Raw genomic sequence first — 27082 nt, 5'->3', positions numbered from 1 at the left:
TGTAACCAATAAGGCAGGTGCGAAGAGCTGAACTGATCATGGCTAAAATGTTCAAAAGCACTTAAGTCCGAAAGATTTTGGCACACAAGTCTTTGGGATGTAAGCTAAATAGTGACTGAAGTGCTTCTGAAATTTCCCCCCTATATAAATAAAAATGAGTACTTCAGAAAACAAATTAATCTTTCCTCTGTTTCTTATGTGGAAAAACCCTGCTCTCTGTTGCAGCATTGTAATAACACATTGATTTATACATTAGTTACCTAGTGAAGAGGATAATACATAATACAAACATGCCATTTAGAAGTGGCAACAGTACTCTGAACAGATTTCAGAACTTTTTTTTTTCTAATCTAGACAATAGAAAGCAGCTACTTATAGCAAAACAGATTTGCTGATTAACTAATAATTGTGGTGTAATCAGGTTGGGGGGGAGGAGTGGAGAAGAATGTCTGGAACAAACTGTCAAAATGGCCAACCAAGCCGCTAATTTCAAGTTCCCATAGATTCAATTGTGGTTTCTTTATGCTCCATAACTTATTAACATGGCAGTAAATTTCAAATGACTAATGTATTAGAATGCTCTAAGAAAACTAAGAGAGCAACAGAAAGTGCAAGTGAATAATGAAAGGCAAACAGTAACAGACTCTTAAAAACTCAGAAGACTGATGGATGAAAATGAATTATGTATGCAATCTTGCAGTGATTTACAATAACTAGTTAGCAGATTAGCTTATCAATGTCACAATGAAGGATGGTGAGACTCAATTGGTGTTCTCTGCTCCCCACAGAGACTTCTTAAGGATCTCTGATTCAAGACTAAAAAATTCATAATCTTTCTAGAAATTAGTCACTTGAGAGTGACGTCCTTTTAAGATCTGCTCATGTTAATTTGAGGATGAAAAATTGGTAAGCTTGTCCTTTCTTTAGGCTAGCATCAGCGACACTGGCAGACTCTCTCTCTCCTTTCACACTTTTGAATATATCAAGTACAGGGCACTTCAGCTTCCTTTTCTCCATTCCCACCCCTTCTTTGTGGCCTTATTCAGAGGTTCTTTTTCAGGCTTGTTTCTACTGACTAGGAATGATACCAGCTGTGTCTGACTCTTGAATGCAGAGGTTAATTAATTCTTTAGCTTGCTTCATTTTACTTGGTGCTCATCTCAAGAGAAACAGAGGCATATGTAGTCTATACATATGGATTCTAAATAGTTGACTAGTTACTCAGTGCATTATTTGTACTTTGCAATATTCTACTGAATGACAGGTTAGTGATAGTGTCTCTGTGTAAAAACATTAATATATCCAATTAACTTTTTATGAAGGTTCCACGTGTTTTCCTCCTCTCCCCCATATGCATACAGCATTGCCAACCCTAAGCATTCAAAAATGAGTCACAACTCCAAGAATCATGAGTAGCTTAAAAATCATGAAACATCAATTGGAAAAAAAAATCTATATATTTATCTGTTTTTTTTTTAACCTTTTAAGGTTCCTGATTTCAAAGTTTTCTCTGCAACTATAAGGTCTAGAAATAAAACCTGAGATAATTTTGTAATGACTCCTGGAGCTGGTCTTTAAGAAAAACTCCAGATATCATGAAACTTGTGATAAAATCCTGTGGTGACATTGTGCGAGTGTTTTTAATATAACTGCATAGAGTTCACATGGAACTGAACACCACAGTTATGATACAAGGTGATTTGCAGGCCTAACTCCATGTTCTCACTTACTCAAGAACCTCTACAAATTCTTTTTGATATGCACAACATTCTCCATGCTTCTCTCTGACTTTTTCATCCATATGTTTGTAACTTTCCCTCAGTTTAAAAAAAAACAGTCTACCCTTTTTAATATTTTACACTACACAACACAGATGGCTGAACCTGGAAATTTGACCTGCAAATAGTGCTTATTTTTAAAGCCTATTCAAATTTTAAAAAAGAGTTTGACTATCTAGCTGGCAACTGGAAGGTAAGTTCTTAATATGCTCAGTAAATGCTTAGGATGGGATTATCAAAAGCACTGTGTTGGCCTAACTCTGCTCATATTAAAGTCAAAGGGAGCAGAGTTAGGCCAAAGTTGCGTGATACTGAAAAATCTTATTCCCAAGGTTTTTTGTTTTTTTTTAATAGAGTCCAACCAAGAAATGCATTTTTAAATTTTTTTTTAAACTGTGCAGATTTAAGTTTGCAGTAACATCGGGCTCAATGGGTAGTGATCGATGGGTCCATGTCTAGTTGGCAGCTGGCATCAAGCGGAGTGCTCCAAGAGTCAGACTTGGGGCTGGTTTTGTTCAATATCTTCATTAATGATCTGGAGGATTGTGTGCAGTGCACCCTCAGCAAGTTTGCAGATGACACTAAACTGGGAGGAGGAGTAGATACGCTGGAGGGCAGGGATAGGATACAGAGGGACCTAGACAAATTAGAGGATTGGGCCAAAAGAAATCTGATGAGGTTCAACAAGGACAAGTGCAGAGTCCTGCACTTAGGATGGAAGAATCCCATGCACTGCTACAGACTAGGGACCGCGTGGCTAGGCAGCAGTTCTACAGAAAAGGACCTAGGGGTTACAGTGGAAGAGAAGCTGGATATGAGTCAACAATGTGCCCTTGTTGCCAAGAAGGCTAATGGCATTTTGGGCTGTATAATTAGGAGCATTGCCAGCAGATTGAGGGATGTGATCATTCCCCTCTATTCAGCATTGGTGAGGTCTCATCTGGAGTACTGTGTCCAGTTTTGGGCCCCACACTACAAGAAGGGTGTGGAAAAATTGGAAAGAGTCCAGCGGAGGGCAATAAAAATGATTAGGGGGCTGTAGCACATGATTTATGAGGAGAGGCTGAGGGAACTAGGATTATTTAGTCTGCAGAAGAGAAGAATGAGGGGGGATTTGATAGTTGCTTTCAACTACCTGAAAGGGGGTTCCAAAGAGGATGGGTCTAGACTGTTCAGTAGTAGCAGATGATAGAACAAGGAGTAATGGTCTCAAGTTGCAGTGTGGGAGGTTTAGGTTGGATATTAGGAAAAACTTTTTCATTAGGAGGGTGGTGAAGCACTGGAATGGGTTACCTAGAGCGGTGGTGGAATCTCCTTCCTTAGGGGTTTTTAAAGTCAGGCTTGACAAAGCCCTGGCTGAGATGATTTAGTTGGGGATTGATCCTGCTTTGAGCAGGGGGTTGGACTAGATGATCTTCTGAGGTCCCTTCCAACCCTGATATTTTATGATTCTATGAACTATCTTTGTAGTCATACAAAAATATCCTCTACTTGTATGTAAAAAGAAATATATTTTATGCCAAAACTTCAGGCCCAATTTTCATAGAATCATGGAACTGTAGGACTGGAAGGAACCTTGAGAGGTCATTTAGTGCAGTCCCCTGCTCTCATGCAAGGACTATGTAATGCCAAGACCATTCCTGGTAGGTATTAGTCTAACCTGTTCTTAAAACCTCCAGTGACGGAGATTCAACAGTGCCCCTAGGCAATTTGTTTCAGTACTTAACCACCCTGACAGTTAGGAAGTTTTTCCTAATGTCCAGCCGAAACCTTCCTTGCTGCAATTTAAGCCCATTGCTTCTTGTCCTATTCTCAGAGGTTAAGGAGAACAATTTTTCTCCTCCTCCTTGTAACAACCTTTTATGTACGTGAAAACTGTTATCATGTCTCCCCTCAACTTTCTTTTTTCCAGACTAAACAAACCCAATTTCTTCAATCTTTCCTCATAGGTCATGTTTTCTAGACCTTTAAATCATTTTTGTTGCTCTCCTCTGGACTTTCTCCAATTTGTCCATATCTTTCTTAAAATGTGGTGCCCAGAACTGTACACAGTACTCCAGATGAGGCCCAATCAGCGCGGAGAAGAGCAGAAGAATTACTTCTTGTGTCATGCTTACAACACTTCTACTTTTATATAAAGTCAAAGGGGAAGAAGAGACTTAGAGGTTCCATAAGTTAACCCTTGGCTTAGAGTTGAATAGATATTCTTAGAAAGTTCATTTGAAACTTCATAGCTGCACGTTTTAAAAGCACAGACCTTTATAACCTGTGGCTGTTCATATTTAACTGCTTGGGAGTTGGGGTTTCTAAGCAAGGTTTGCTGCTTCCCAGCTCTACCAATGCTATTCTTTAATTCAATATATATAGACTGTTCACTTACATATAGGTCAAAGCTTTTAAAACGGATATTCAAATTGGGAGTGGGGAGGGTATGTGACAACATACAGTAACGTTCCTGCTGCTCCTTAAAGCAATTTATCCAGGTTCCCAGGGTTGAGCCAATGCATTGCAACAGAAATTTCAGTTCCTTTTTCTGTAGCTCCATGGTAAAGCAACTCTTCGAGCAGCCGTGTGGCATATCTGCAGCAATACTACATTGATTGCTGTGGATATATAATGCACTTGCTGATCCCTCCACATGAGCTAAGGTGTTGAAGGCTGTCCAAGCAACGAAAACTAACCAGCCTCCTGGTCCTGATGCCATTCCAGCTGAAGTTTTCAAACACAGAGGAAATTTTCTCATTGACAAGCTTTTGAATTCTTCTCACATGTCTGGCTTCAAGAAATCATACCGTAACAACTGATAGATGCCAACATTGTCACTATCTATAAGCACAGAGGCTCAAAAAGTTATTGTGGCAATTACCGCAGCATGTCCTTGCTCTCTGTGGCCAGCAGGATTCTTGCACAGATCCTCTTGAACCAGCTCCTGGCCCAAATCAGAGTTACAGGGCAGCTTTTGTGTTTAGTGGAGCATTGTTGACATAATTTTCATCACTGGACAATTACAGGAAAAATGTCACAAATAGCATCAAACGTTGTACATCGTGTTTCTTGATCTAACCAAGCTTTGAACATGGTCAACTGCACTGCATTCTGGAAATTGCTTGCTAAATTTGGGTGTCGATACAAATTTATCGACATCACTCAGCAATTGCACAAAGGCATAGTTGGACATGTTAGTGTTGATGGTGATCTAGCAGATCCATTTCCAGTCACGAATGGGGTGAAGTAGGGATGTGTCCTCGTTCCTAGCCTTTTTGGTCTATTCTTCACTGTAATGCTAGAGGAAGCCCCTCCATGGCTCTTCAAATGACATCTTTATATGCATTTGCACTGTCAAGCTTTTTAATCTCTCTCGTCTACATGTGAATGCCAAGGTGATCGAAGTGTTGATCCAGGAACTGCTCTACACTGATGGTTTCCTGTTGGTGGCGCACTCTGAAGCAGCACCAAAGATATTACAAACTGCTTAGCTGTGGCGGCTTGTAACTTTTCCTTACCATCAGTTGAACAAAAACGGAGGCTTTGTACCAGCTAGCTCTTTAACAACCTTAGCAACATCTATCAATAAGTTTGGAAGTTACCACATTCCAAGCAGTCAAACTCTTTCCTTACCTTGGCAGCATGTAAAACAATGAAATGATAATCACTTATGAAGTAGATATGTGAATTAAGAAAGCCAGCACTGCATATGGTCGCCTTTATCACCAAATCTGGAAGCAATATCATATCTGCCTATAAACAAAAATCAAAGCATATAATGCTGCTGTTGTCACAGCATTGCTCTGTGGTTGTGGAACATGGACCTGCTATCAACAACACATTAAAATGTTTGACAGTTTCCATTTGTGACACCTACAACTGCTAAGCATCAAATGGCGGGACTGGGTGTCCAAAGTAGAAGTCTTGGCCAAAGCTGGTTCAGTCAGTATTGAGATTCACTTGATTTTGCCCAGACATATTTATATGCCTAAGACCTGTCTGTCCAACAAATTCTATATTCTGAATTAAACTCTGGCAACTGTAAGCACGGAAGGCAGATGAAATGCTTCAAAGATATCCTGAGACAAAAGTTGCACAAGACAAATATTTCTGATTAGATCTTTGAGCAACCGATGATTGATCCTATTGCATGACGCCACGCTATAAGGGTGGGTGTCTATGACTTTGCACAAGGCTGTTCTTCTCAGTTGGAAGTGCAGCGCCAGGTAAGGAAATAACATGCAGCTTAAGCAACACAACCAGGCAAATGACTCTGTGGTCAGTGCAGTAACTGTTGTAGTTCTTTCCAAATTGGTCTATGGAGCCGTGCAAAGACCGATTAATACAAACTGCGACTGTTGTTGATGATGTCCTTGAAATTTGGGTGACTAGTGTTGCATTGCTGCATCTGTACTGTTGAGATTTTAATTACATAAATGGAGGAAAGTTTAAAGCATCTAGTTTTCAAAATGATTCTGCCTTCTTGCAAGTATGGAGTAGCTACAACTCAACACCTTGTGCAGGAGAAAAGCTGCTATATGCATAACTTTGAATTTCCTAACTTGTGTGACTTTTAATATTTGTGTTGATATGGAATTTAAAAAAGAAGGAATCTTGAAGCAGTTCTGAACTTCCTCATATAACTCTGCCTGTATTCAAATGATCATTCTGAAACAAATGCCTTTTAATAATGTTGTGAACTTCTACATGTATAAACATCCATACAGCATAGCACTGTTCACAACCTCTCAACTTGATTGCTGGAAACATAAGGAAAGCAGCTTACTGTGGATGTGTCATAGTTTATTTTCAAACATTCAGAACTTCATATCTGAACAAAATCACTTCAACCCCCTTATGCCCACGTCCTCAGTAAGTGCTAGTGGAATGTAACAGTTTGACTTATCCACCTGATCTTTAACTTGTGAAAACATCCCCTTTTCTAGTGTAGAACTAAAAGCTGACAGAAATGTGTATATTTGCAGTTTTAAATTGAAATTTGCATGCACAGATTTGCCTGTGGGCCAAGAACAAGTAGGAAAAAGCTCAACTCCAAAGGCAACTTTACAGAAGCATCTGAAAACCTTGAGCTGCTATGAGTCTCCATATTGTGACTAGCATCATTAATGCAATATTACTAGCATGGAAAGTGCTTAATTAGATTTTATCATGACTAGAGTAAATTTGATTGCTAAATATACACAGTAATAATAAATCAATGCAACTATAATGTTTGGATTGTAAGTAGCACATTACATTGTTCCTAGGCCCTTTTTCACAGAACACGGTGCTTGCATTGATAGCTATGCATACTCCATAGAGAGGTGTTATCAGAAGTGGGGTCAAAATGTACAACCTTTGACTCTGACCACGTGGTGTGGTTAGAAAACAAGGGACTTTTTAATGAATAGAATTAGGTGGGTCTTTCAGATAGAAATAAGTCTTTTTTTTTAAAGTCAGTAGGTCTTATATAACAGTTCTCATGTGTTACCTACCTTTGTAAAGTACTTTGAAAGCAAGTCACATAGGCACAGAGAGGCGAGGTGACCTGCCACAGGTTGATGCAGGTCAGTGATAGAGTTGGGAATAGAACCCAGGCTCTTGACTCCCCCTTCAGTGCTCTATCTGGATCAGTGCTTGAAAGCAGAAAGTAATAGGGGAGCTGTGATGAGGACTAGGAAACCCTATTTACTAATTTGAATTGTGGTAGCCCCTGGAAGTGACAGTAAGGGAATAGAGCCCTATTATGTTGGTACTGTGTGTATATATGCACACAATGGAAAGATGGTTCCTGCCCCAAATGTGGGTGGAAGAGCAGATTGAGGAGTGCGGATATGTGTGGGGTACTCTAGACAGCAGGGTTGTGAGGCAGTATTGAACTTTGGACTCGGGTGTGTGTGTGTGTGTAGGGGGGAGATTTGAACTGAGATAGTTTTGGGCTGTGAAGAAGTCAAGGGGAGAGTAATTGCATTCTGACAATCCCCCTGAGGATCATCAAAGTACAACTCCATGTGCCCACCCAGTCCCTTTGGCTCCCCCTTTACATGGCTGTGCACCCCAGGGCTGCTTGGTGATGATTTGAGAAGGATAAGTAGGGATGTGACATGGAGCAGAGTGGGGAGCAGGGTTGTGAGGTGGTGCATGGGGAAGAATTGCGGCTTAAATTGCAAAGATGGGAAGTGAACAGGAACTCTGATCTAATGAAGCAGAGGTCACAGCAGGCATCCACAGGCAAACCATAGGCCTCGCCTATTCCAAACCATTTCTTCCCCTCACCTGCTCATTGTCCCTCTGAGAAGTGGCAGGTGAGAATGGGAGTAGATGGAGGAACTTGATGGTGACTTTGGTAGTCTCGACTTAATGCAGTTGGGTTATCCTGAATAAGGGGAATAACTCCCAATGCATCTAATTTTAGCACTTCAAAAGTAGCTTATGCCCAATAGTTATTCAGGGTTGGGGGTGGAAAGGCAAGGGAGGGCAGAGAGAGAGATTTTTGGAGTTTCAGAGGATTGTGATGGTTTAGTTAGTAACCCCCCTAAAGCAATCTGAGGAAATAAGGCAAATTTTCCAGAAAGAAACATTTTAAAATGTTTCAGCTGAAAAAGTTAGAAGCTGTTATCCTAGCAGGATTAAAATTGCCCTATGAAGAGTTAGTGGGCCAAATTTGGAGAGTAATGCAATCACTTAAATACAAGGGATTTTTGTTCTGCTTTAAATGCAAATTGCACAACACTATGGAGTTACTGCCAGTGCCTCCAAGATTAGAAACACCCTTCTTAGAATCTCCAAGTAGTACTTGGGACAAATGCAAATTATGTGTTTGGGTTAGGGGGCTTCTAAAATGGTCCTATTTTTCATTCCTATAAATTGGCTCACTTCTTTAATTTACACAGAAGCAGTTTGTGGCTATTAGGCATCCACATTTGGAAATATTGGCTCAGCTTTATGCACATGAATCATATCTAACTTTAGGCTCCCAGTGTGGGAAGTGTTGATCTCAGTGCTTAAACTGGATGTAAATAGGGTGACCATATTTTCCCAAAGGGAAAACGGGACACGCCCAGCCCTTCCTGCCACCCACCCACAGGCCTGGGCTGAGGTCCCTCAGCCTCTCCACAGTACCCCCCAGCCCCTCCCACATATGGGGCTGCCTGAGGCCATCCTTGCCCTCCCACCCTGCATATGGGGCTGGCCTAAGCCTTTCCTGCCTCCTGCCCACGTGGGACCAGCCTGAGATCCCCCTTCCCACTGGCGCCCGGAGCCAGCCTGAACTTGCCCGCCCGCCCACCCACCTGTACCCCGCTTCCCCCTCACAGTCCTGGTCCAAACTCTCCCAGCTGCCTGCCTGCGTATGGGGCTCGTCCTCCAAGCCCCTTCCCCACCCCCACTGCCTGCCCACGTGCAGTGAAAATGCTGCTTGCAGCCCACTTCCCCTGCCAGGGTGCCAGCCTAGCCCTTCTGCCTAGGGGAGCAGGGATCCTCCTGCCAGGTCTGAGCAGGGACCCCCTTCCCTGTGGGCTGCCCCAGGCACTGTGCAGGGGGCACATCAAGTGCGTGGAGTGGGGGGAGGAGCGAGCTGTGCCCCATCTACTCACCTGTGCAAGGTGGGAGCTGGTGGGGATGTGGTGGGGGTGCTGCCTGGGAGAGTGGGGGGCGGCGGGACAGGAGCAGCAGTGGGAGTCGGGGGGAGGGGGGGACAGCGCTCTCACTGCCCATACCTTCTGCTGCTGCTGCCGATGGAGGAGGTGGCAAGGAAGACTCCAGTGTGGGTGCGCACTGGGGGAAGCAAAGAGGGTGGGCAGGGCTGCTTGCTGCCTCCCGCTGCTGGCTTGGTGCCATGATCCCTACACAGTATCTCCCTGCCAGTCAGCCTGGCCCCAACTGTTCCGGTGCCCATGCAAGCGACAACCGGATTTTGGGTGTCCAGTCACTGTTTCTGACCGGACGCTGTCAGGTGCCCTTTTTGACTGGACTTTTCAGTCGAAAAGGACACCAGACAACCCTACACACATCTATACCCCTCTCTCACACATGGGGGCCAAGGGGTGACCGACCGATCAAACCCTCCCTGCCTGGCGCTCTCCTCCCTCCTAGCTCCGCTGGGTCCCCAGAACAGGCCCACCTTCCCCAGTACCTGGTGTTGTCTTCCCAGCCAGAGTCTGCCACCTGCTCCCACTGACCAGCTGCTGCAGTTTGCAGCACGCAGCCAGCATTGGCGGGAAACAGGATGGGGGGCGGGGGGCTGTGCTGACGGACAAGCTCGGGGAGCCCCCTGGCCCCACATGCCGCAGCTTCCTGCCACCAGCCTTGCACACCCACCCCCATCGTTGACACCCCCCACCCCTGACTCACCACTGGTTGGGATACCTGGAAGAGGGCTTAAATACAGGACTGTCTCTTAAAAACAGGTCGTCCGGTCCCCCTAGATAATTGCAGTGAATAGGCTAGTTGTTTGTGGGTATTATTTCTGTAGTGCTGTGTACTCTTTTTGCTGGTGGCAGGCTGTTTTTCCATCACAGGAAGCATACTTTTTTGCCCCAAAACAGCTCACCCAGAACTAATTTTCTCTCCTTTCATCTCTCTACTGCTAAATGAAACAGAAGGATGGAGGAACAGGAGTCACCATTTACTATCACTTTCCTGATCCCCATTCTGCCTATAACAGAGCAGGCCCACAATTGTGTCAATGCCCACAAATACAATTGATCAGGAGGGATATTTTGGTGGATCCATGATGCTGGATCTCTTGCTGCCTTGAGTGGAAGGCATGAGAAACGTGAAGCAGTACACTGCTCAGTACAACAATTTCTGCTTTGCCATTCAGAGTCCATTCTAAACAAGCTTAGGGAAATGCATACGGAATCTTCTCTAAAATGACTATCTAAAACAGATAATGGGGAGAATTTGCAGTTAGGTGTTTAACTCCCATTGAAATTTGGTGGTATTTAGGTACCTTCCTTCCTTTTGTTCCTTTGAAAATCTCCTCCAGTGTTCTAAAGTGACACTGGTAAGTATGGTAGTTTGAGAGGCAAAATTTAGGTTTTGTAAAATTTTTCAAAACTCAATGTGAATCAAAATCTAAAAAATGGAAACAGGATTGTTTTTTCTGCGGTGCTGGAAATACACAAACATGTATGAGAACCAGATATGAAATGCACCAAATAGACTAGCTTAATATAACTGACCCTGCCAAACTGAAGTGCAGACTGGAAACAGCTCAAATAATTGCTGGGAAACATAAATGTAAAACTTTTTTTCAAAAATCTTAATAACTTAAAATGTTCTGACTTGCATCTTTCTCAGTACCTTTGGCCTTGTCTTTCAAAACTTTATTAGAATGCAACTGTGTAGAGTTGAGGAACTAATATGATGCTGATCCTTGATGATGTTGTCACAAAGCTGAGTAGTGTTCAGCATCATGTATACTACTTATGATTCGATCCAGATCACAGTAGGGCTTAACTGCAAGTAGTTTTATGTAATGCAGAACATGCCTTGTGTACACGTAATTCATCACTGCATTCTGGCATAAAATTTTGTACTGAAGACAGGCCTAAAAGGCTAAGGATTTTATTCCAAAAATGAAATGTAAGCCTCTTCAGAGTCTGTATAGCATAAAAGTCCCACTGTATGGTTAAAGTACCACTTAATGGTGCATCGGCTTTGTGCTAGCCCTCTGCAGAGGTGTAAATTTGAACACGGATGCACATGAAGCACAAAACAGTATTGTGCGTGTATGTGTAAATAGCATGATATATAGCCTCATTCTGAAGACTTAAATATATCCTGCCTTCCTAAGAAACTATTATTTAAGGACAAAGGTTAGCTTGTGTGAGCTATTGATTAGCTTAATGGTCTCTGAGGACTAAGGCAGAGCATATTCCAATAATTAAATCAATTATTTGGGATAATTATTAATAATCCCATATTAACTGGAAGAGGGACATGGCTTAATTCTGTGACATTGCATCTGTTTTAATTATTTAAAACTCCTCCATTTTGTGTTCATGGGTGGAGAGCATTCACATGAAGGTAGGTGCCTAAGAACCGTCCTTTTCCCACATCTTTTCCCCTCCTTCTCTGTGGTACAGCTATGATGTCCATATGCTGGAGTCGGGAGTGCTGATTTGTAATAGAACCTGAGTCAGATTCTGCCTGTGGATACACATGTGGCTCCCACTGGCTGCAATGGGAGTGCCATGTCTTAGAATATAGATATTCAGGCCTGCCTGTAAAGGCCTATACTTTAAGAACTCAGATGCATTTTTATCACTTAGCTGGTTACAGGGGTATAAAAACAAAGAATCAAAATCACAGTCCAACTGTATATGGGCCTTCTCTCACTAGGATAGTCTGGCCTTGTTCTTAATCTGGGAAGCATCCTGTCTGGCGAGAAATCACTTATCAGTGGTTGTGGTCGTGAAACCCTCATTTCTGTATGTTTTATCTTTATGGTCCCTACTTTTCTATTGTTAATCTGTCTGCTGTCTAATAGTTTCTGTCTGCTGTATAATACATTTGCTAGGTGTAAGTTAATTAGTGTAGTGGGATATAATTGGTTAGAGAATTAAGTTACAATATGTTAGGATTGGTTAGTTAAATTTCAGTAAAAGGATTGGTTAAGGAATAGCTGAGAATATTACTATATAAACTGGGGTCAAACAGGAAGTGGGAAGAAGGGAAAGTGGAATCATGTTTGCTAAGGTCAGAAATGGGGAACAGGAACACAGGCAAGGTTCTGCGGCGTCAGAGCTGGGAAGGGGGACACGGGGTAAATGCTCTGCGGTGTCAGAGCTGGGAGGGGGGACACAGGGTAAATGCTCTGCGGTGTCAGAGCTGGGAGGGGGACACTGGGGAATAGACTCTGTCAGCATATAGAGAAAAGCCCGACTGGTGAGAAGGGCTTCAAAATATGCTTGCTTGGAAACTAACCCCAATAAACATCGCATTGTCTGTTCTTCAAACTTCTGGTCTTTTGCTGCTTGCTGTCTGCGTGACAAGAACCAGGGAAATGGGAGAGTTGAGGGAAAACCCTCTAAAACCATGCACAAGCGAGAAGAAAAAATATAGTCTGGAGAGTTTGGGAGCTATTGCAAGTATTCACTACCTCTTTGTAATCCTATTCCCAGTTACTGTCTCCATCTCCCTATCGTGTGCTCACATGACATTTTCAGGTAACCAGCATTGTACGAGAGCAGACTGTAGTCGGAAAGGAAAAGTCTCTGTAAGAACTTAATAATTACTTTGAAAATCTAAAATTATATTCCACAACTAATTTTCCCCCTTGAAATCTGAGGGGGAAAAAATGAAATGATTACTTTACAGTAATGTGCCAAAGTTTATATTCCAAGGACTCTCCTTAAACTGATCCAGAAAGTAGAATGGCCTAGCTAGAAAATACATAAAGTTACATATAGTTGTAAGTGAGAAACATTAAAGGGATATAACAATAAATTACCTAGATCCCAAAACATACATTCTTTTGAGGGAAGGGTTGTTAACACAACCTTTTTAAAAAGCTCATGTTTTGTATTTGTGGGCTGAGTTAAGACTGCACGTCGGTTGCTCAGGATGAGGGTAGGGAAATGTGGGCAGTGTGTGCTGAAAGTGCTGCCCTCATTTTCCAGCCCACAGAGGCACCAGAGTGCTCTGAGGAGACCCTCAAGAACTGAGGTCTCCGCCACATCTCTGTTCTTTCCCAGTGCCGCATCCCGTATCTTCCTGTTCTGCTCTGGCTGCCGCCTGGACCCGAGCCTTATATTTTCAAAAGTGACTAGTGATTTTGGGTGCCAAATTTCAGACATCCAGAAGATAAGATTGGCAAGCACATATTATAGATGCGTCAATAAATATGGGCTCAGGATATATTGGAGGCACACAATATGAATAGAATACTTGTGAAGATGGAATTGTCCCAAAGGACTGAGGCTCTTGTTATCTTAAATATTTCTTTAGCTAGTAATTTGGATTGCATATGAAGTATTAGAGAGACGGTTTGGCCATAAATGGAAGCTAGCCTGGAACCCTGTCTGGTTTCCAAAGGAACTTTGTTGAAATCTGTCTCCGTGGAATGTTTTGATTTTGACAAATCAGCAAATAGAAAAAAACTGTTTCATTGGAATTTTTCTGACGAGCTCTATTTTTCACAACTAATTTTGAAAATTCTTTGGATTGACCCATATTGGGAGCTGTGGGTGTTCAGCACCTCTGAAAACCAGGCCATTTCTATTTAGGAGTCCAAATACAGATTTAGGTGCCTAATATTGGGCATCAATGTTTGAAAATTTTGGCCAATGTTGTGAAATTATGAAAAATATTTCTTGGGGAGAAATGCACCCTAAACAAACCAATATGGCAGCTTGTAATTAGTATGCAAAAGGAATGTGCCAATTTCTGGCTGTTGTTTTAGTTAAAGACCTGATAATTTTTTTTTTCAGAAAGGTTTTCTTGTAAAATCCATTTCTATTAAAATCCTCTGAAAAGAAGGATTTTGTCAGAACCCTTGCTTCTAGTTGTGAACAATGGTGTGATTAAGATCTCTGGTCTGGGACAGACTGACGTTTTGCAATACATTTTTGCAATGTTTAATTTGGTGCAAAAGGCCCTTTTATTGGAAGCTGACAAAAGAAAATGATCCCATAACCTGAAACATCCAGTACTGTAGCCAAGGTCTGGCATAGCTGATGGCAAGCTGGACCTCCATTGTGTAGCAAGTTTCCTAAATTCTGCAGCACCCTGATGTAGCAAACTGAAAATTCTGTGGATGCTTGTTTTAAATTAAAAAGGGAAGTTTTGAATGAACTAAACATGAAGATGCATAGTTCAGCCCATGAACAGCATTGTCTTGTGCTGTTCCTTCACTTTACAGTTTTCCATGTGCCAAATCTTGTGTGGACAATTCAGAACTGCCTTGTGGAAATTATGGGGGAGGAAACTGGAGTCTTTGGCAGTTACGCAGGGGACAGTTGGTGCATTTTTGGCACATGGAGAGTCACTGGAGGCAGTCTGGGATTGCATGGCAAACACATTAGTTAATTTTGTTTAAAATCCACAGTAGTGCAATAGTTAACAATGGTGACATTTAAAGAGGATTTCTCTGTTGTAGAAAATGCAGGGAGGTTAATGCAGCAGTTCACACCTAGCAGAGCTGTTTCAGGGTGCCTGTGAGCTCAGGAAGGCACATTGGTTTACACTGTGTTCATGTATTCAAGGTTTTCTTTGCGACCATAAGGTAGAAACATAACCTTTTTCTCAAGACCACTGTGTATCATGCTGACCAATATAGTCTCATTGCTTCATTTTACCCCTCTGTAATCCTTCTGTTTTTGTTTTATACTTGGATTTTAAGCTCTTTGAGGCAGGGATTGTTTTTTATTATTTTTGTAACATCTATCACAATTTGGTCCTGGTCCAAAAAATAAGCTATAGTAAAAAATGATGGGTTCTACAAGAAGTTGTGGATTCTGCAAAAAATGATGTGATCAGAGTAAACAGGGCCCAGGCTGTACAGTACCACGCTAATATGACTTGCATACAAGGTGACAAATAATATGAAACCACAAAATCAAACACCTTGAGCTTTTGGTTTCCTCTGATAGAATCAAACATGCTTGTTTCTATGGCTTCTCCTAAGACCAAAATAGTTTGAGTGTCAGATGTCAAGGATATTATGTCTTCAGTGAACATACGGGCTACAATATTCAGCTGTTGCATTAAAACGCCTCCTGAAATGTGAACGATGTTGGGGAAAACTAAACGACCTTGCAGCATTAGGCCAACAAGCCATGTTACATGGAGCAGAACAACCTATTAGCAAGGCTTGAAGAATATTGCTATTTGAGCCAAGGCTACTGTAATCTGAAATACATATGTATATTTAACCAATTTAATTCCACTCCAACACTTCATATAGAAGTAACACACATGATCAGTATATCTTGAAGTATTTCAGTCATTTAGTTGATCAATTATATTTTATCTGAATACTCTCTAGCTGGCTGGCTTCCTCCAGACATGGCAATGAACATGACTCATTCAAGCAGATTACATGTGATTTCAGTTTGGTGCTAATTAGATTTGGTCATTTTGGCAAGTCTAGTGTTTTTAATGAATCTGCTGGCCCTGAGACAGAGTTTCATCTCTGTTCTTTGAATAATAGATTCCTCACCTATTTTTCATTACTGTATCAACAACTATCTGAGATCAAGTATTTCAAGTAAATCTAGGCAATATCTCATGCATTTTTTTTCCTTTTTGACTTGTTCTCACAATACTGATAGTTTTGCCACGTGTGTGGGTTTTTTATTTTGGTTCTAGCTATAATTGTCCATTCCGAGTTGGACTGGTTATTCAATACCTTGTGGATATTGTTATATGAAGAGATGATGTGTTTGGACTAATAGAACTTGGCAAATTATTGACAATAGCCCCCAACTGTCAAATGCAGAGTTTCAAGAATCAGAACTTCTGATATTACATTTCTTACATATTGTAATTTTTTTATATGGGTCATTGTCACCCTGCTTTTGTCTGGTAGTAATAACATCTCCATGAATTTAGAATAGCTCTTAACAGAATCTTTTTGGCCATATCCAAATAAATCCTCACACAGCCTTTTCCATAATCTGCAAGGGATAACATGACCCTGCACTGGCTATTCTGTTGGTATTTTTCAGAAGAAATTAGATGTATTGCAGTGTGTCAGTCTGGGGGCTAGTGGAATACTAAATTACCTTCAAGAATTAATGGGAGCTGTATTTTTAAAAATTATGGGGGAAGACAACAAGGAGAGAAGTAAGAGTGAAATGTATCCATCTGAGAGCTAAACACCTAGTCTTGAGATACTACCTGCTGGTAGTGCCACTTGGCTTGCACATGGGAAAAAACAAACAAACAATGTCAGCTTCAATAAGGAACAAAAGATGGCCTATATCTGCTTAGTATGGCATGTGGGAAATTAGGTGACCACTGCTTTTGTATTTTAAGGGATATCTCCTCTTTACTATACAGTTCCTTTCCAGACATGGAAATTCATGACTTTTTTGAAACAGTGCCCATGAGGAAGAGGGGAGAGAGTACCAGTGGCAGGAGTGTATGCAGCCTGAGGAAGTGCAAAAAAGATCTTTGTGGTCAGTATAAGAAACAGGCTGACCCTTTACTCAATGATGGCCAGAGTCAAGAATCTCTCATTTTATTATCCTATTTCCTACTGCAATAAACAAATGCAATTGCTAGATTTTAAGGACTTAAATTGAACAATTTGAGGCATCTGGAGACTGCTGGCCACCTTCTGTTCTGTTACATCCATGTAATTAACTCCACGGATGATTTATTATATTGATGTACATATGAAATAAATCCGAGCATAATTTGGTCATATACCTCCAGACTTTGACAACTAAAATTTCCCAAAGCCGCTTAATTTCTTTGTCTTAAGAAGCCTGAATTTGAGCTAGGGCCCCCTTTTCCATGTCCATCACGTTAAGCCGTTAGGTCAGGGTTAGCATAAGGGTGATTGGGTGGGGAACCACTGGCTTTTGGCTAAGGATCAGAACTGGGAGTCTGACCGACTTCTGTTGACTTTGGACTAGCCACTTCACCTCCCTGTACTAGTGGTGGTGGTGGGAATTTCAAAAAGACTCATTGGTACTTTTACCTAGGTTTTGTTGTATACCTGGTGAAACCACAAGTTAGTAAAAATTTTTTTTCTATTGCAATGGAAGTAGACCATCAGAATCCCAATTTCCAAAAGTGTGCAGCATCCATTGTTTAGTGGGAGCTGTTGGGTGCTGAGGTACTCGTGAAAATCTGGCCCTAAATGTATATGTAACTCTACTTGACTAAATGCTTGAAACACTAGAACTAAGTTCTTAATACGCACACTTTTCTATGTTAAACATCTGTGGCTTTTTCTAAAAACATGAGTACAGCAAGTCATTGAATTACTTGCTCCATCAATGTTTGATTACTTACAGTTTGTTGCAATGCCTTTATTAAATGGCAGTCAGCTGGGTAACCTGCGGGAAGGGTACCTATCTATTTATTTTGCAATGTTGAAACTCTGCTTTGAATTATAGACTTTTGTTGTACAGTACTTAAAGCTGGGAATGAGATGGGAAGTAGCTGATGCTGAGGTAGCTTGGCAGCTGATTTTTGTAGTTGGTATGACTGAGACTGACCTGTTACTTCCTCCAAATCTCTTGAAGCTTACTTCCATTCTTTTATGGTATGCCAAATGTGCTAGTTTAGGCCTCAGTTACTTAAGCACATGCTTAAGTCCCATGGACTTCAATGGGATTTAAGTATATTCTTAAGTGCTTTCCTGAAGTGGGGTTTGGGGCTTAATTTTTGGCAATGCTGAGCACCACACACTCCCACTGAAGTTGAGTGGGAACTCTGGGTGCGTAGTTTCTTCTCAGAAGCAGACTCTTAGTTTATGGGGTCATAACCTTTCCAGCCTGTAGTCTTTCTAGCCTTCCATCCATCCTGGAAATGTACAGTTCTTTCTGTTAAGGATGTTGCTAATGGTCAGTCCTAGTTTGATCCCTTATTAAATGATCTGACCCTTTGCTGCAATGTGAAGGCTTTTACTAAATGATGCTTTATATAAAATATGTATGTGTATACAGGAAGTAATAACTTTTATAGATGAAACCCTTAGACAGCTAGTTATATAAAGAGCTAGTTCTATTGACTTTTTTCAGAAGGATGCAATTTCATTATAGAGGCACAATTTAATTATGACTCTTTAAAACTGCAGTCAGATTTTTATACTGTACTTTTTGCCAGCGTCTGTTATATTGGCCTATTTAAAGACCAGTTGAATTTTTTAATTCTATTCTGTGAATACATTACTGTAATCCATGATCTTAGATTTAACATTTTGTGATGCTGTCATCCTAGGCATCCAGCTAATCATGTATATTCCATCATGGGGGAGTGTTTGACAGTGGTAGTGCAGTGGTTCCCAAACTAGGGGCACTGGTTGTTCAGGGAAAGCCCCTGGTAGGCCAGGCCGCTTTATTTACCTGCCGCATCTGCAGGTTCAGCTGATCGCAGCTCCCAGTGGCGGCGGTTCGCCATTCTCAGCCAATGGGGGCTGCGAGAAGCAGTGCAGGCCGAGGGACGTGCTGGCCACAGCTTCCCGCAGACCCTATTGGCCTGGGACGGCAAACCGTGACCAGTGGGAGCTGCGATCGGCCCAACCTGCGGATGCAGCAGGTAAACAAACTGGCCTGGCTCGGCCCACCAGGGGCTTTCCATGAACAGGTGGCACCCCTAGTTTGGGAACCACTGATGTAGAGTTTGTGTGTGTGTGTGTGTGTGATTTTTAAAAAAAATAAACTGTGAAGGATACTTAATTCTGGTGCTACTTTCTGGGAGTGATAGAAAACTTCAGGGTGAATACTTTTAATGCAGAGGACAAGGTCCCAGATTTTTAAAAGTCTGGCCCAAGAAGCTTTTAGAAGGAGTTGAATAAAGCCTATACATATATACTGATCTTCTTTTAGAACATCTTCATTATAATATCTGCGTACGGGCTGTTTTTTCTTTCTTAATATTTCCTCTACCTTTGGATGAACACTCCAGTGAAATAATTCTGAATGGATTGAAATGCTTTTTATCTCCATTGCAGCTTGTAAGTCTTTTAGTTCACTCTACTTGGCTGAACTACTGCTTTGGAACCTCAGAAAATCATTGCTGTTAGCTACACATACAGAAACAACCAATATACCACTTTGCTTTTCCTGTTTCTCTCCAGCAATGGAAGAGCACAGCCTCGAAATTCAGGGGACCTCTTCACAACAATACAAACTGGCCTTCTCTTTGAGAGTGTTTGATTACACAAATTAAAATTTCACCACAGTCAATTGGCAACAGCTAGAGACAGTTCCAAAACTAAACTTTGGATTTTGTGTTCCCCTCAAAGTTTTGGGAGTGTTTTGATCCAAATATGGATTTTGAGGCCCATATCTATCAACTGTAGCTCAAGCAGTTATGATATTAACCACTGTAGATTTGTAAACTCTTCAAGGACTATCTTCCCCGATACATAGACCGTGTTTAGCTTATTGTGGATGCCACCACAATAGAAGTACACCATAATAAACTTACTTGCATTGAATGTAGCTCTCCATATTTTTCTCATTCTTCTGAAATTGGAAAATTAAACAAAACCAAATGGGCTACACAGTTGGCACACTGGAAAGTGCAGGGCAAAGGCCTCTACATGTACATGTGCATCAGCTTTCTCTCACCTTTCATTTGGGATGGCTTTGATCTTTGAGTCAACATGATTTAATAGATTATTCTTTAAAATAGATTACGTGTTTTCTTTCTATAATGTCATGTGGCACATTTTTCAGCGTAGTCAGTTGGGCCTAGATTTTTGAACCTGGTTGCCTAAATTTAGGCACTCAAACCCACATTTAGGAATTGCGTAAGTGGCCAGACTTTCAGCAGCGCTGAGCACCCATAGCCCCCACTTAGGTCAATGGATGCTATGAATGTGACTCTGAACATTCACCATTTTCTTTACCTAATCATGAAAACAATACCAGTACAAAGGGCTATCTCTTGCTCCTGGTTCTCGTAATGAGACTACATCACTAAAACCAGCATTATTTCCATAAATGAGTCTTTTCTCCTCCTTTTCTCTCTCATAGCAGAAGGAACTCTGTGTGGAGGCCAAAAATAAAGCAAACCTTGTTATGTTATTAAATTTAAGATCTGAGGTAAAATTTGGAATAAATATTATAAATATTTTGGGTATATTTAAGGAATCTTTTTTGCCTTTGGTTTGAATTGACCCAAATGTGGATATTAAAGCTGGTATTTGACCCTTCAATAGTACAATACTCTATGGGAATGGTCTCAAGAGGAAACCTTTTATATACATTAGACACATGGTTACATGGCACCAGACATCATGGGCTCTGTACTAGTGCTTGTGACTGCTGTAGTCTCTTACGAACAGACCAGTCTTGAATTCTGCTTCCTAAGTTTCTTCCCATCTGGTTCCTGCTCCAAACTTTTAATATTCTGTTATGTGCAGTAGGAGTCCTTTGTGTCTGGTGGACCCCAGGATTCTTTACACTAGATACTGAGAGCCTTCTCTGAAGCATGACTAGAACTGGTGGTAAGGGTTCTGAGGATGATAGCACCCACTTCAGACAATGGTAACAGAAATAAGGACCCGCTTCTGGAGGAGGAAATCAGAGAGAGAAAGAGAGATTGACTGGAAGGTAGGATGGGTTGGGGAGAAGAACATCAAATCCCATCTTTACCTACAGCACAAATACACGTCCTTGGTAGCACTGATGGGTCCTATGTCCTCATTTTGCGTTATAGCCTGATAAGCCAGGAGAGGAAAAGCAAGAGTCCATTTGGTTATAACGTGAATAGAAACCAGGCAACTGGAAAACTTACTGAGAGGATGAGTGATCTTCTTCATGCAGCACTTTCAGTTAAGTAAATGATAGTTATTGCATGACTGGTAGCAACACCTACTAGCTTAGGAAACAGTTGTCAGATAAGCTGGCCTACAAGTTCCAGAGTGGTCTGTCTTTTTTTTAAAAAACCCTTGTCTGCCTTGGTTACCTTATTCTCAAGGCTAGAAAGTAGCAGTCCATTTTTAACTCTTAAGCATCTATAAATAGAGCTGAAAATAGTTTGTACATCTTTCCCCCACCTTTCAGTACTAATACATAATACCAAATGACTTCAGGTAAATCTGGGGCACAGGAGTCATACAGAAAATGCATCAGAACAAATAAAATCTATTTCATAGGTTCTTGAGCATGCATTTCTCTTTTAAGTTGTATTTCTACTTCTTGAAGGACCTCTACCCTAGAGCATTTGTGACTAGTAGTTTTCAGAGCAAAATAATTTATATTAAAAAAGCAAGGTTGGTGAATTGCCATACATGTTATAGTAAAATCTGGAAAAATACAGAAGGCGCAGCAAATAAAATTAGGCTCATGATATTTGGGCACTAGTATTGGAAAACAAATAGAGGCTTAGTTAGGGATTGGAAATCCGAAAGTGCACACAGCTCTGGTATAAATCTCTGTTCCTGCTGAATTGCAAAAACCCTCTGAAGCTCACCAGTTGTACGAGTGTGTAAACCGCCTTTTGTTCCTATAAGAAGTGCTGGAGTTGAAATCAATGGACTAGACTAATAAGTAGTGAGAATTGGGGAGGCCATGATATTAGACAGCAAACAAAGTCCTCGGCCTTTCTTTAAATAACTAAGAGGTTGAACTTCCTTCAACAAAAGTAGTCCTCGGAATCCTCCAGTATCGTTCACCTAGGGTTAGAATCCCTTTTACAGTGGTTCACCTTTCAATCATTTTGAGAATAGCATATTATTTCTGAGTATAAGGCTTTTAAGATCCATTACCATTGCAGGACTCCACATTTCCCCATTACCACATAAATAGTTTCCTTGTGATTACTCTCCTGTTTGAGGCTTGAGACCTGGAAGGTCACTGTCGATCATAATTTCCAATTTCAATTGAACATATGCAGGGGAGCCACTGTTAGACTATGCATATGCCTTGTTGATACAGCAGCAGGAAATCTACCTCTGCAGAAAGGTCCCTTGTCCAGGCTGCTGAAAACAAATGGTCTCCATCACGATCAGTGGTAATATGCTAATCCAAAGAAATGAGGACTGAAATGGCACATCAGTGCTACTTGTCAAGTAATGTACTCATTAATGGGGGTTGCATTTCAAAATCTGATAGGAAATAGGTAGAACATCACCAGATGGTGTGTAACTTGAGTGTATGATGGGTATCTTGGCCACCATGCAGAAGGATGGAATGGATTATTTCTCTCCCCCCTCCCCTCCTGCCCCAGTTGATATCACTATTTTAGTAAAATTTGATATAGAGTGCTGTTGTATCTTAAAGGGACACTCACAGTTCAACTTCTGCCCTAAAATTAGATTTGTGTTTGCCGTAAAATGCTAATAGAAAGATGTCAAGGAAACAACATTTTGCAGTCTTTACAATATAAACATTGCAGGATTGCGCTATAGTAGAATTTGACTAGTCAGTTTCACTTTCATTTTTTTCTAGGTTGTCTTCATTTCCCAAGCTAGGAGAAATACAAACAGAGTGTAGGTGGTGCAAATTAAATTAGATTTTTGTAAAAGGAATTTCAGGAAGACTAAGACGTTAAAGGGACATAGTCAACTTGAAAGCTAGTCACTTTTTAAAAATGGCTTAAGAGTAATTCCTGATATTATATCTGCCCCTGACTTTCTCTAATAACTGTGAATGTAAAGATACAAAAAAATTCATATTTTTTTTCTCCCTATAGCTGTGTGAAAGAACCACCCAAACAAGGGAAACTTAGTAATTTGACTCTACAGAGGAAACTCTGAAAGGGAACATATATTTGACAGTACAGTTGATTGTTCACTGTCTTCTAAATATAAAACTGAAAGTGAGAATTTCCCGCCTCTAACCTTTCATTTATGATAATCTCCTGGTTGCAATAGTAGTACTACTGGTAACAATAGTGGGTAAATATTTTTCAGACAGAAGTGTGGATTTTCAAGTCGGGGGCCTATTAGTAATGACATCACCTTTCACTCTCCTTTGTTTTAACCAGACCAAATTTGTGTTTCAATGTACAGTTCAGGATTAAAGATCTTGTTAGCTAAGACTTGAGTCTTTACTCCTTACCAAGGAGATACAAATCCTCACATCAAATACAGATATACACACCTATTGACAGAAGCCAAGATTTTCAGAAATGATGAGTGATGTTGAGTGTCTTCGCTTTTGCATGTCCAGCTTGAGGCGTATTTTAAAGGGGCCTGACTAAGGGTGGGGACTTGGGGATTCTGAAAGTTGAGTCTCTTTAAGGTGACTCAGGTTAGGGATCCAATTCCTAGTACATCTAAAAATCTTGGCAAGAAGCTAGAAGAAAGAGGTATAACATTTTAAACATATTAAATAGATTATATTACATTGTGTAGTATATATAAACCTGCATGTAAAAAGTCCCCACACTGGGTTTATTTCTCTCTATTAGAAGAGCTGTAATAGCCTTGCTGTATTTCAGGTTGTCAGTATTGCTGTTTCTTAACTCAACCTGCTGTGCCCAAGTATTGCAGCTCATAAGGTTCCTTATGTGACTGAATTAAAACAGTGGGAGATTCTTACATACCATATGTGCTGCAATATGAAGGAACGACAGGATAAGTTGCACAATAAGCCAGGTAAGTCCTTATTCCAAAGTCCTTCCTGATTCTTGATTCCATTTTAATTTTGAACCTAATGGACATGTCCACTTAATCGAACTTGAATTTGGGTGCACATTTTTGTCCTCTGTGCATACACACCCAGTGGGCAATCTGCCTTCTTAGTGGGAATGAGCTATGTAAGGCACTGGACATTGTTGTGAAGTATATGCAGCCTTTTATGTTAGGGAAAACATAAATCCATTCAGTGTCACTGTTAGTTGGGTCAGCACTTTCATTCTAAAACAGTTTGAATCAGTTTATAGCTTGGCTGTAAAAAATAAAATAAATTTTAGGCTAAAACTTGGCCTGCGGTCTTAGCTCTGCATCAAAATATAAATAGCTGAGTTATTAACATGTGAAATCTGGCTACTGAACATGCACTACTTGTTGGTGTTTTTTGTTACACCAAGCACCCCTAGTATGGATCAGTGCTGTTAAGTTGCTTTGTATGTGATAGATTCACTTCAATCACTGAGAAGCAGTGACCACTTTTATTCTCAAGGCCTCTAAAAGCATTTCTGGGGAAAAGTAAATCCTTAACAAGTTTTCTTAGGGAATGAGTTATAGTCGATTTTTGTGATAGCCAGAGATGGATACAGCAGCTAGGCTTTGTAAGGATTCAAATTTAGTATTTGTCTAACTTGAATGGTACTCCTGAGCTCTTCTTCTTTTATTCCCTTTGAATACCTTTCCGAGACATAAAAGATAGAGTTGCATGCTTCCTCTTCCTCCCTTTTCAATTCCTCTTGACAGAAATTGGAAGGTGGAGGGGTAACTAGCACTAGCAGCTGATTCTTCTTGAATTCATGGGGTGATGATTTAAGGATCTGGTGGCCCAAGTATTGCAGGGCCTCTTGGGCAGGGCAGGTAGTGACCTGATAGGTGTTTGGCACTCTAGTAGATCATTGTGTTCAGTAGCTAATCACTGATCAAGTTACTGCATTCTCTGCTGGAATAGGCAGCACCCAAACTTTCCAGCTGCTGGTGTGAGAAGTAGTAAGTAATTTAGCTTTGGGGAGGCGAGGTAGAGGTTTTTGGTAACCATCTTTTTTTTCCTTTTTGCAGAACTCCAAACATGGGAGGCAAACTTAGCAAGAAGAAGAAGGGGTACAATGTAAATGATGAAAAAGCTAAAGACAAGGACAAGAAGGCTGAGGGAGCAGCTACCGAGGAAGAGGAGACTCCAAAACAGAATGAGGATGCCCAGCAAACCACAGAGACTGGAGAAGTGAAGGAGAACAACAAGGAGGAGAAGGGTGATAAAGAGTCCCAGGTTGCTGCCAATAAGACAGAAGACAAAGAAGGGGAAAAAGAAAAAGCCGTGAGCCAGGAAGAAGTCCAGAAATCTGAACCAGAGAAGCCAGAGGCTGTTGTCGACGCAAAAGTGGAGCCACAGAAGAACAATGAACAACTGGCACCTAAGCAAGAGGAACAGACTTCAGCCTCTGCTCCTGCTGCCAGTAGTGAAGCATCTAAAACTTCTGAGCCCAGCAATGATGCAAAAGTTTCCCAGCCTTCAGAAGCCACAGCTACTAGTAAAGCAGATGACAAGAGCAAAGAGGAAGGGGAAGCCAAAAAGACTGAGGCTCCCGCAGCACCTGCAGCCCAAGAAACTAAAAGTGATGTGGCCCCAGCTTCAGACTCAAAACCTAGCAGCAGCGAGGCTGCACCTTCTTCCAAGGAGACCCCGGCAGCAACAGAAGCACCTAGTTCTACTCCCAAGGCTTCAGCACCTGCAGCCCCGCCAGAGGAAGCGAAATCTTCTGAAGTTCCAGCGACTAATTCGGATCAAACCATAGCAGTGCAAGATTAAATTGGACAGCCTGTTGAAATTAACCACTTAAAACAACCTGTGTCTTTTTTTTTCTTTTTCTTTTTTTTTTTTTTAATTTTTTCAGCTATACTAACTTGTTTCAGATCTGAAATAATATGTATTGCCCAGGGGAAAAAAAAAAAAAAAAAAGGATGTCCCATCAAGTTGGGAGGGAGCAAGGGAGGGGGGGGGAAGAATCCAAATAGTATTTTTGTGGGGAAATATCTAATATACTTTCTGCCAGGATTTAAAAATATGGATGTCTGAAAGTACAGCACATCTTTTGTATCTGAACTGCTGTAAATGCACTCCACCAATGTATCAAAATCTTTTTTTCGTTCTGTAATGGGGTTTGGGAGTGGTGCATTTGATTCTGCCCGCTGGGCTTGTGCCAAGGCAATCAGATCTTTATGAAAGCAGCATTTTCTGTGGGTGTTTTTTTTTTTTTTATTTACACCCTTTCTTATTTTGATATATTTTTTATGCAGTGGATGAATGCCAACTTTCAGACAAACCCACTTAGCTGTCCACATTTTTCTCAATGCCAATCCTCCAATTCTTCTTCCTCTCCAAATATTTTTGGGAGTAAACAGCATTCTCATCCTACTTAGCCTACCTAGATTTCTCATGACGAGTTAATGCATGTCTGTGGTTGGGTGCACCTGTAGTTCTGTTTATTGGTCAGTGGAAATGAAAAAGTCTGCGTTCATTGCAGTTCCAGTTTCTCTTCCATTCTGTGTCACAGACACCACACACCACTCATTGGAAAACAAATGAAAAACAAAATGTACAATGGATGCATTGAAATTATATGTAATTGTATAAATGGTGCAACAGTAATAAAAGTTAAATAATTTAAAAAAAATAAAGGTGTAAAGATTGATAGTTTATTTAGACTAATTCTTCATATTTAGCTCTGACAGCCTGGCATCCACAATCCACATATTCAGAGGAAAAAGATGATTATTTGAGGGCAAATCAAAATCACTGTGGTCAGGATTCAGCTACCCACATTCACAATGAGTACCAGTATAAAGTGCTACTCCGCATCAGTCAGGATATTTGAATCTGACCCTAGAGATATTTTGCTATAAACTCTCACGTGTGATACAGAGCTCCATGAGAGTTTAGAGATAGTGAGTGAACAGGAAATACTTTATATGCTATGCATAAGCAGAATATAAACTCTGTCATATGCTAATGCCATTTTAAATCCAAATAAATGCTTCTGAATATGCTCACTTCCTA

The 27082-nt window shown here is 41.0% G+C and overlaps 1 protein-coding gene across 2 annotated transcripts in view; it reads left to right on the top strand.

Annotated features, from left to right (window-relative positions):
* BASP1 (brain abundant membrane attached signal protein 1) overlaps positions 1-26717 on the top strand; it is a 72050-nt gene extending 45333 nt beyond the window's left edge. For both annotated transcript variants that reach the window (XM_075125431.1, XM_075125432.1), the window contains one exon: positions 25087-26717. In XM_075125431.1, the coding sequence (XP_074981532.1) occupies positions 25087-25834 (748 nt within the window). In that variant the 3' untranslated portion in view covers positions 25835-26717. The remainder of the gene's footprint in view (positions 1-25086) is intronic.
* The last annotated feature ends 365 nt before the right edge of the window (positions 26718-27082 follow it).

This window comes from Caretta caretta, chromosome 2, assembly GCF_965140235.1.
Source record: "Caretta caretta isolate rCarCar2 chromosome 2, rCarCar1.hap1, whole genome shotgun sequence".
In the NCBI taxonomy this organism is placed as follows: Eukaryota; Metazoa; Chordata; order Testudines; family Cheloniidae; genus Caretta; species Caretta caretta.
The sequence above is the reverse complement of the archived record's forward strand: the minus strand, read 5'-3'. Positions and strand labels throughout refer to the sequence as shown.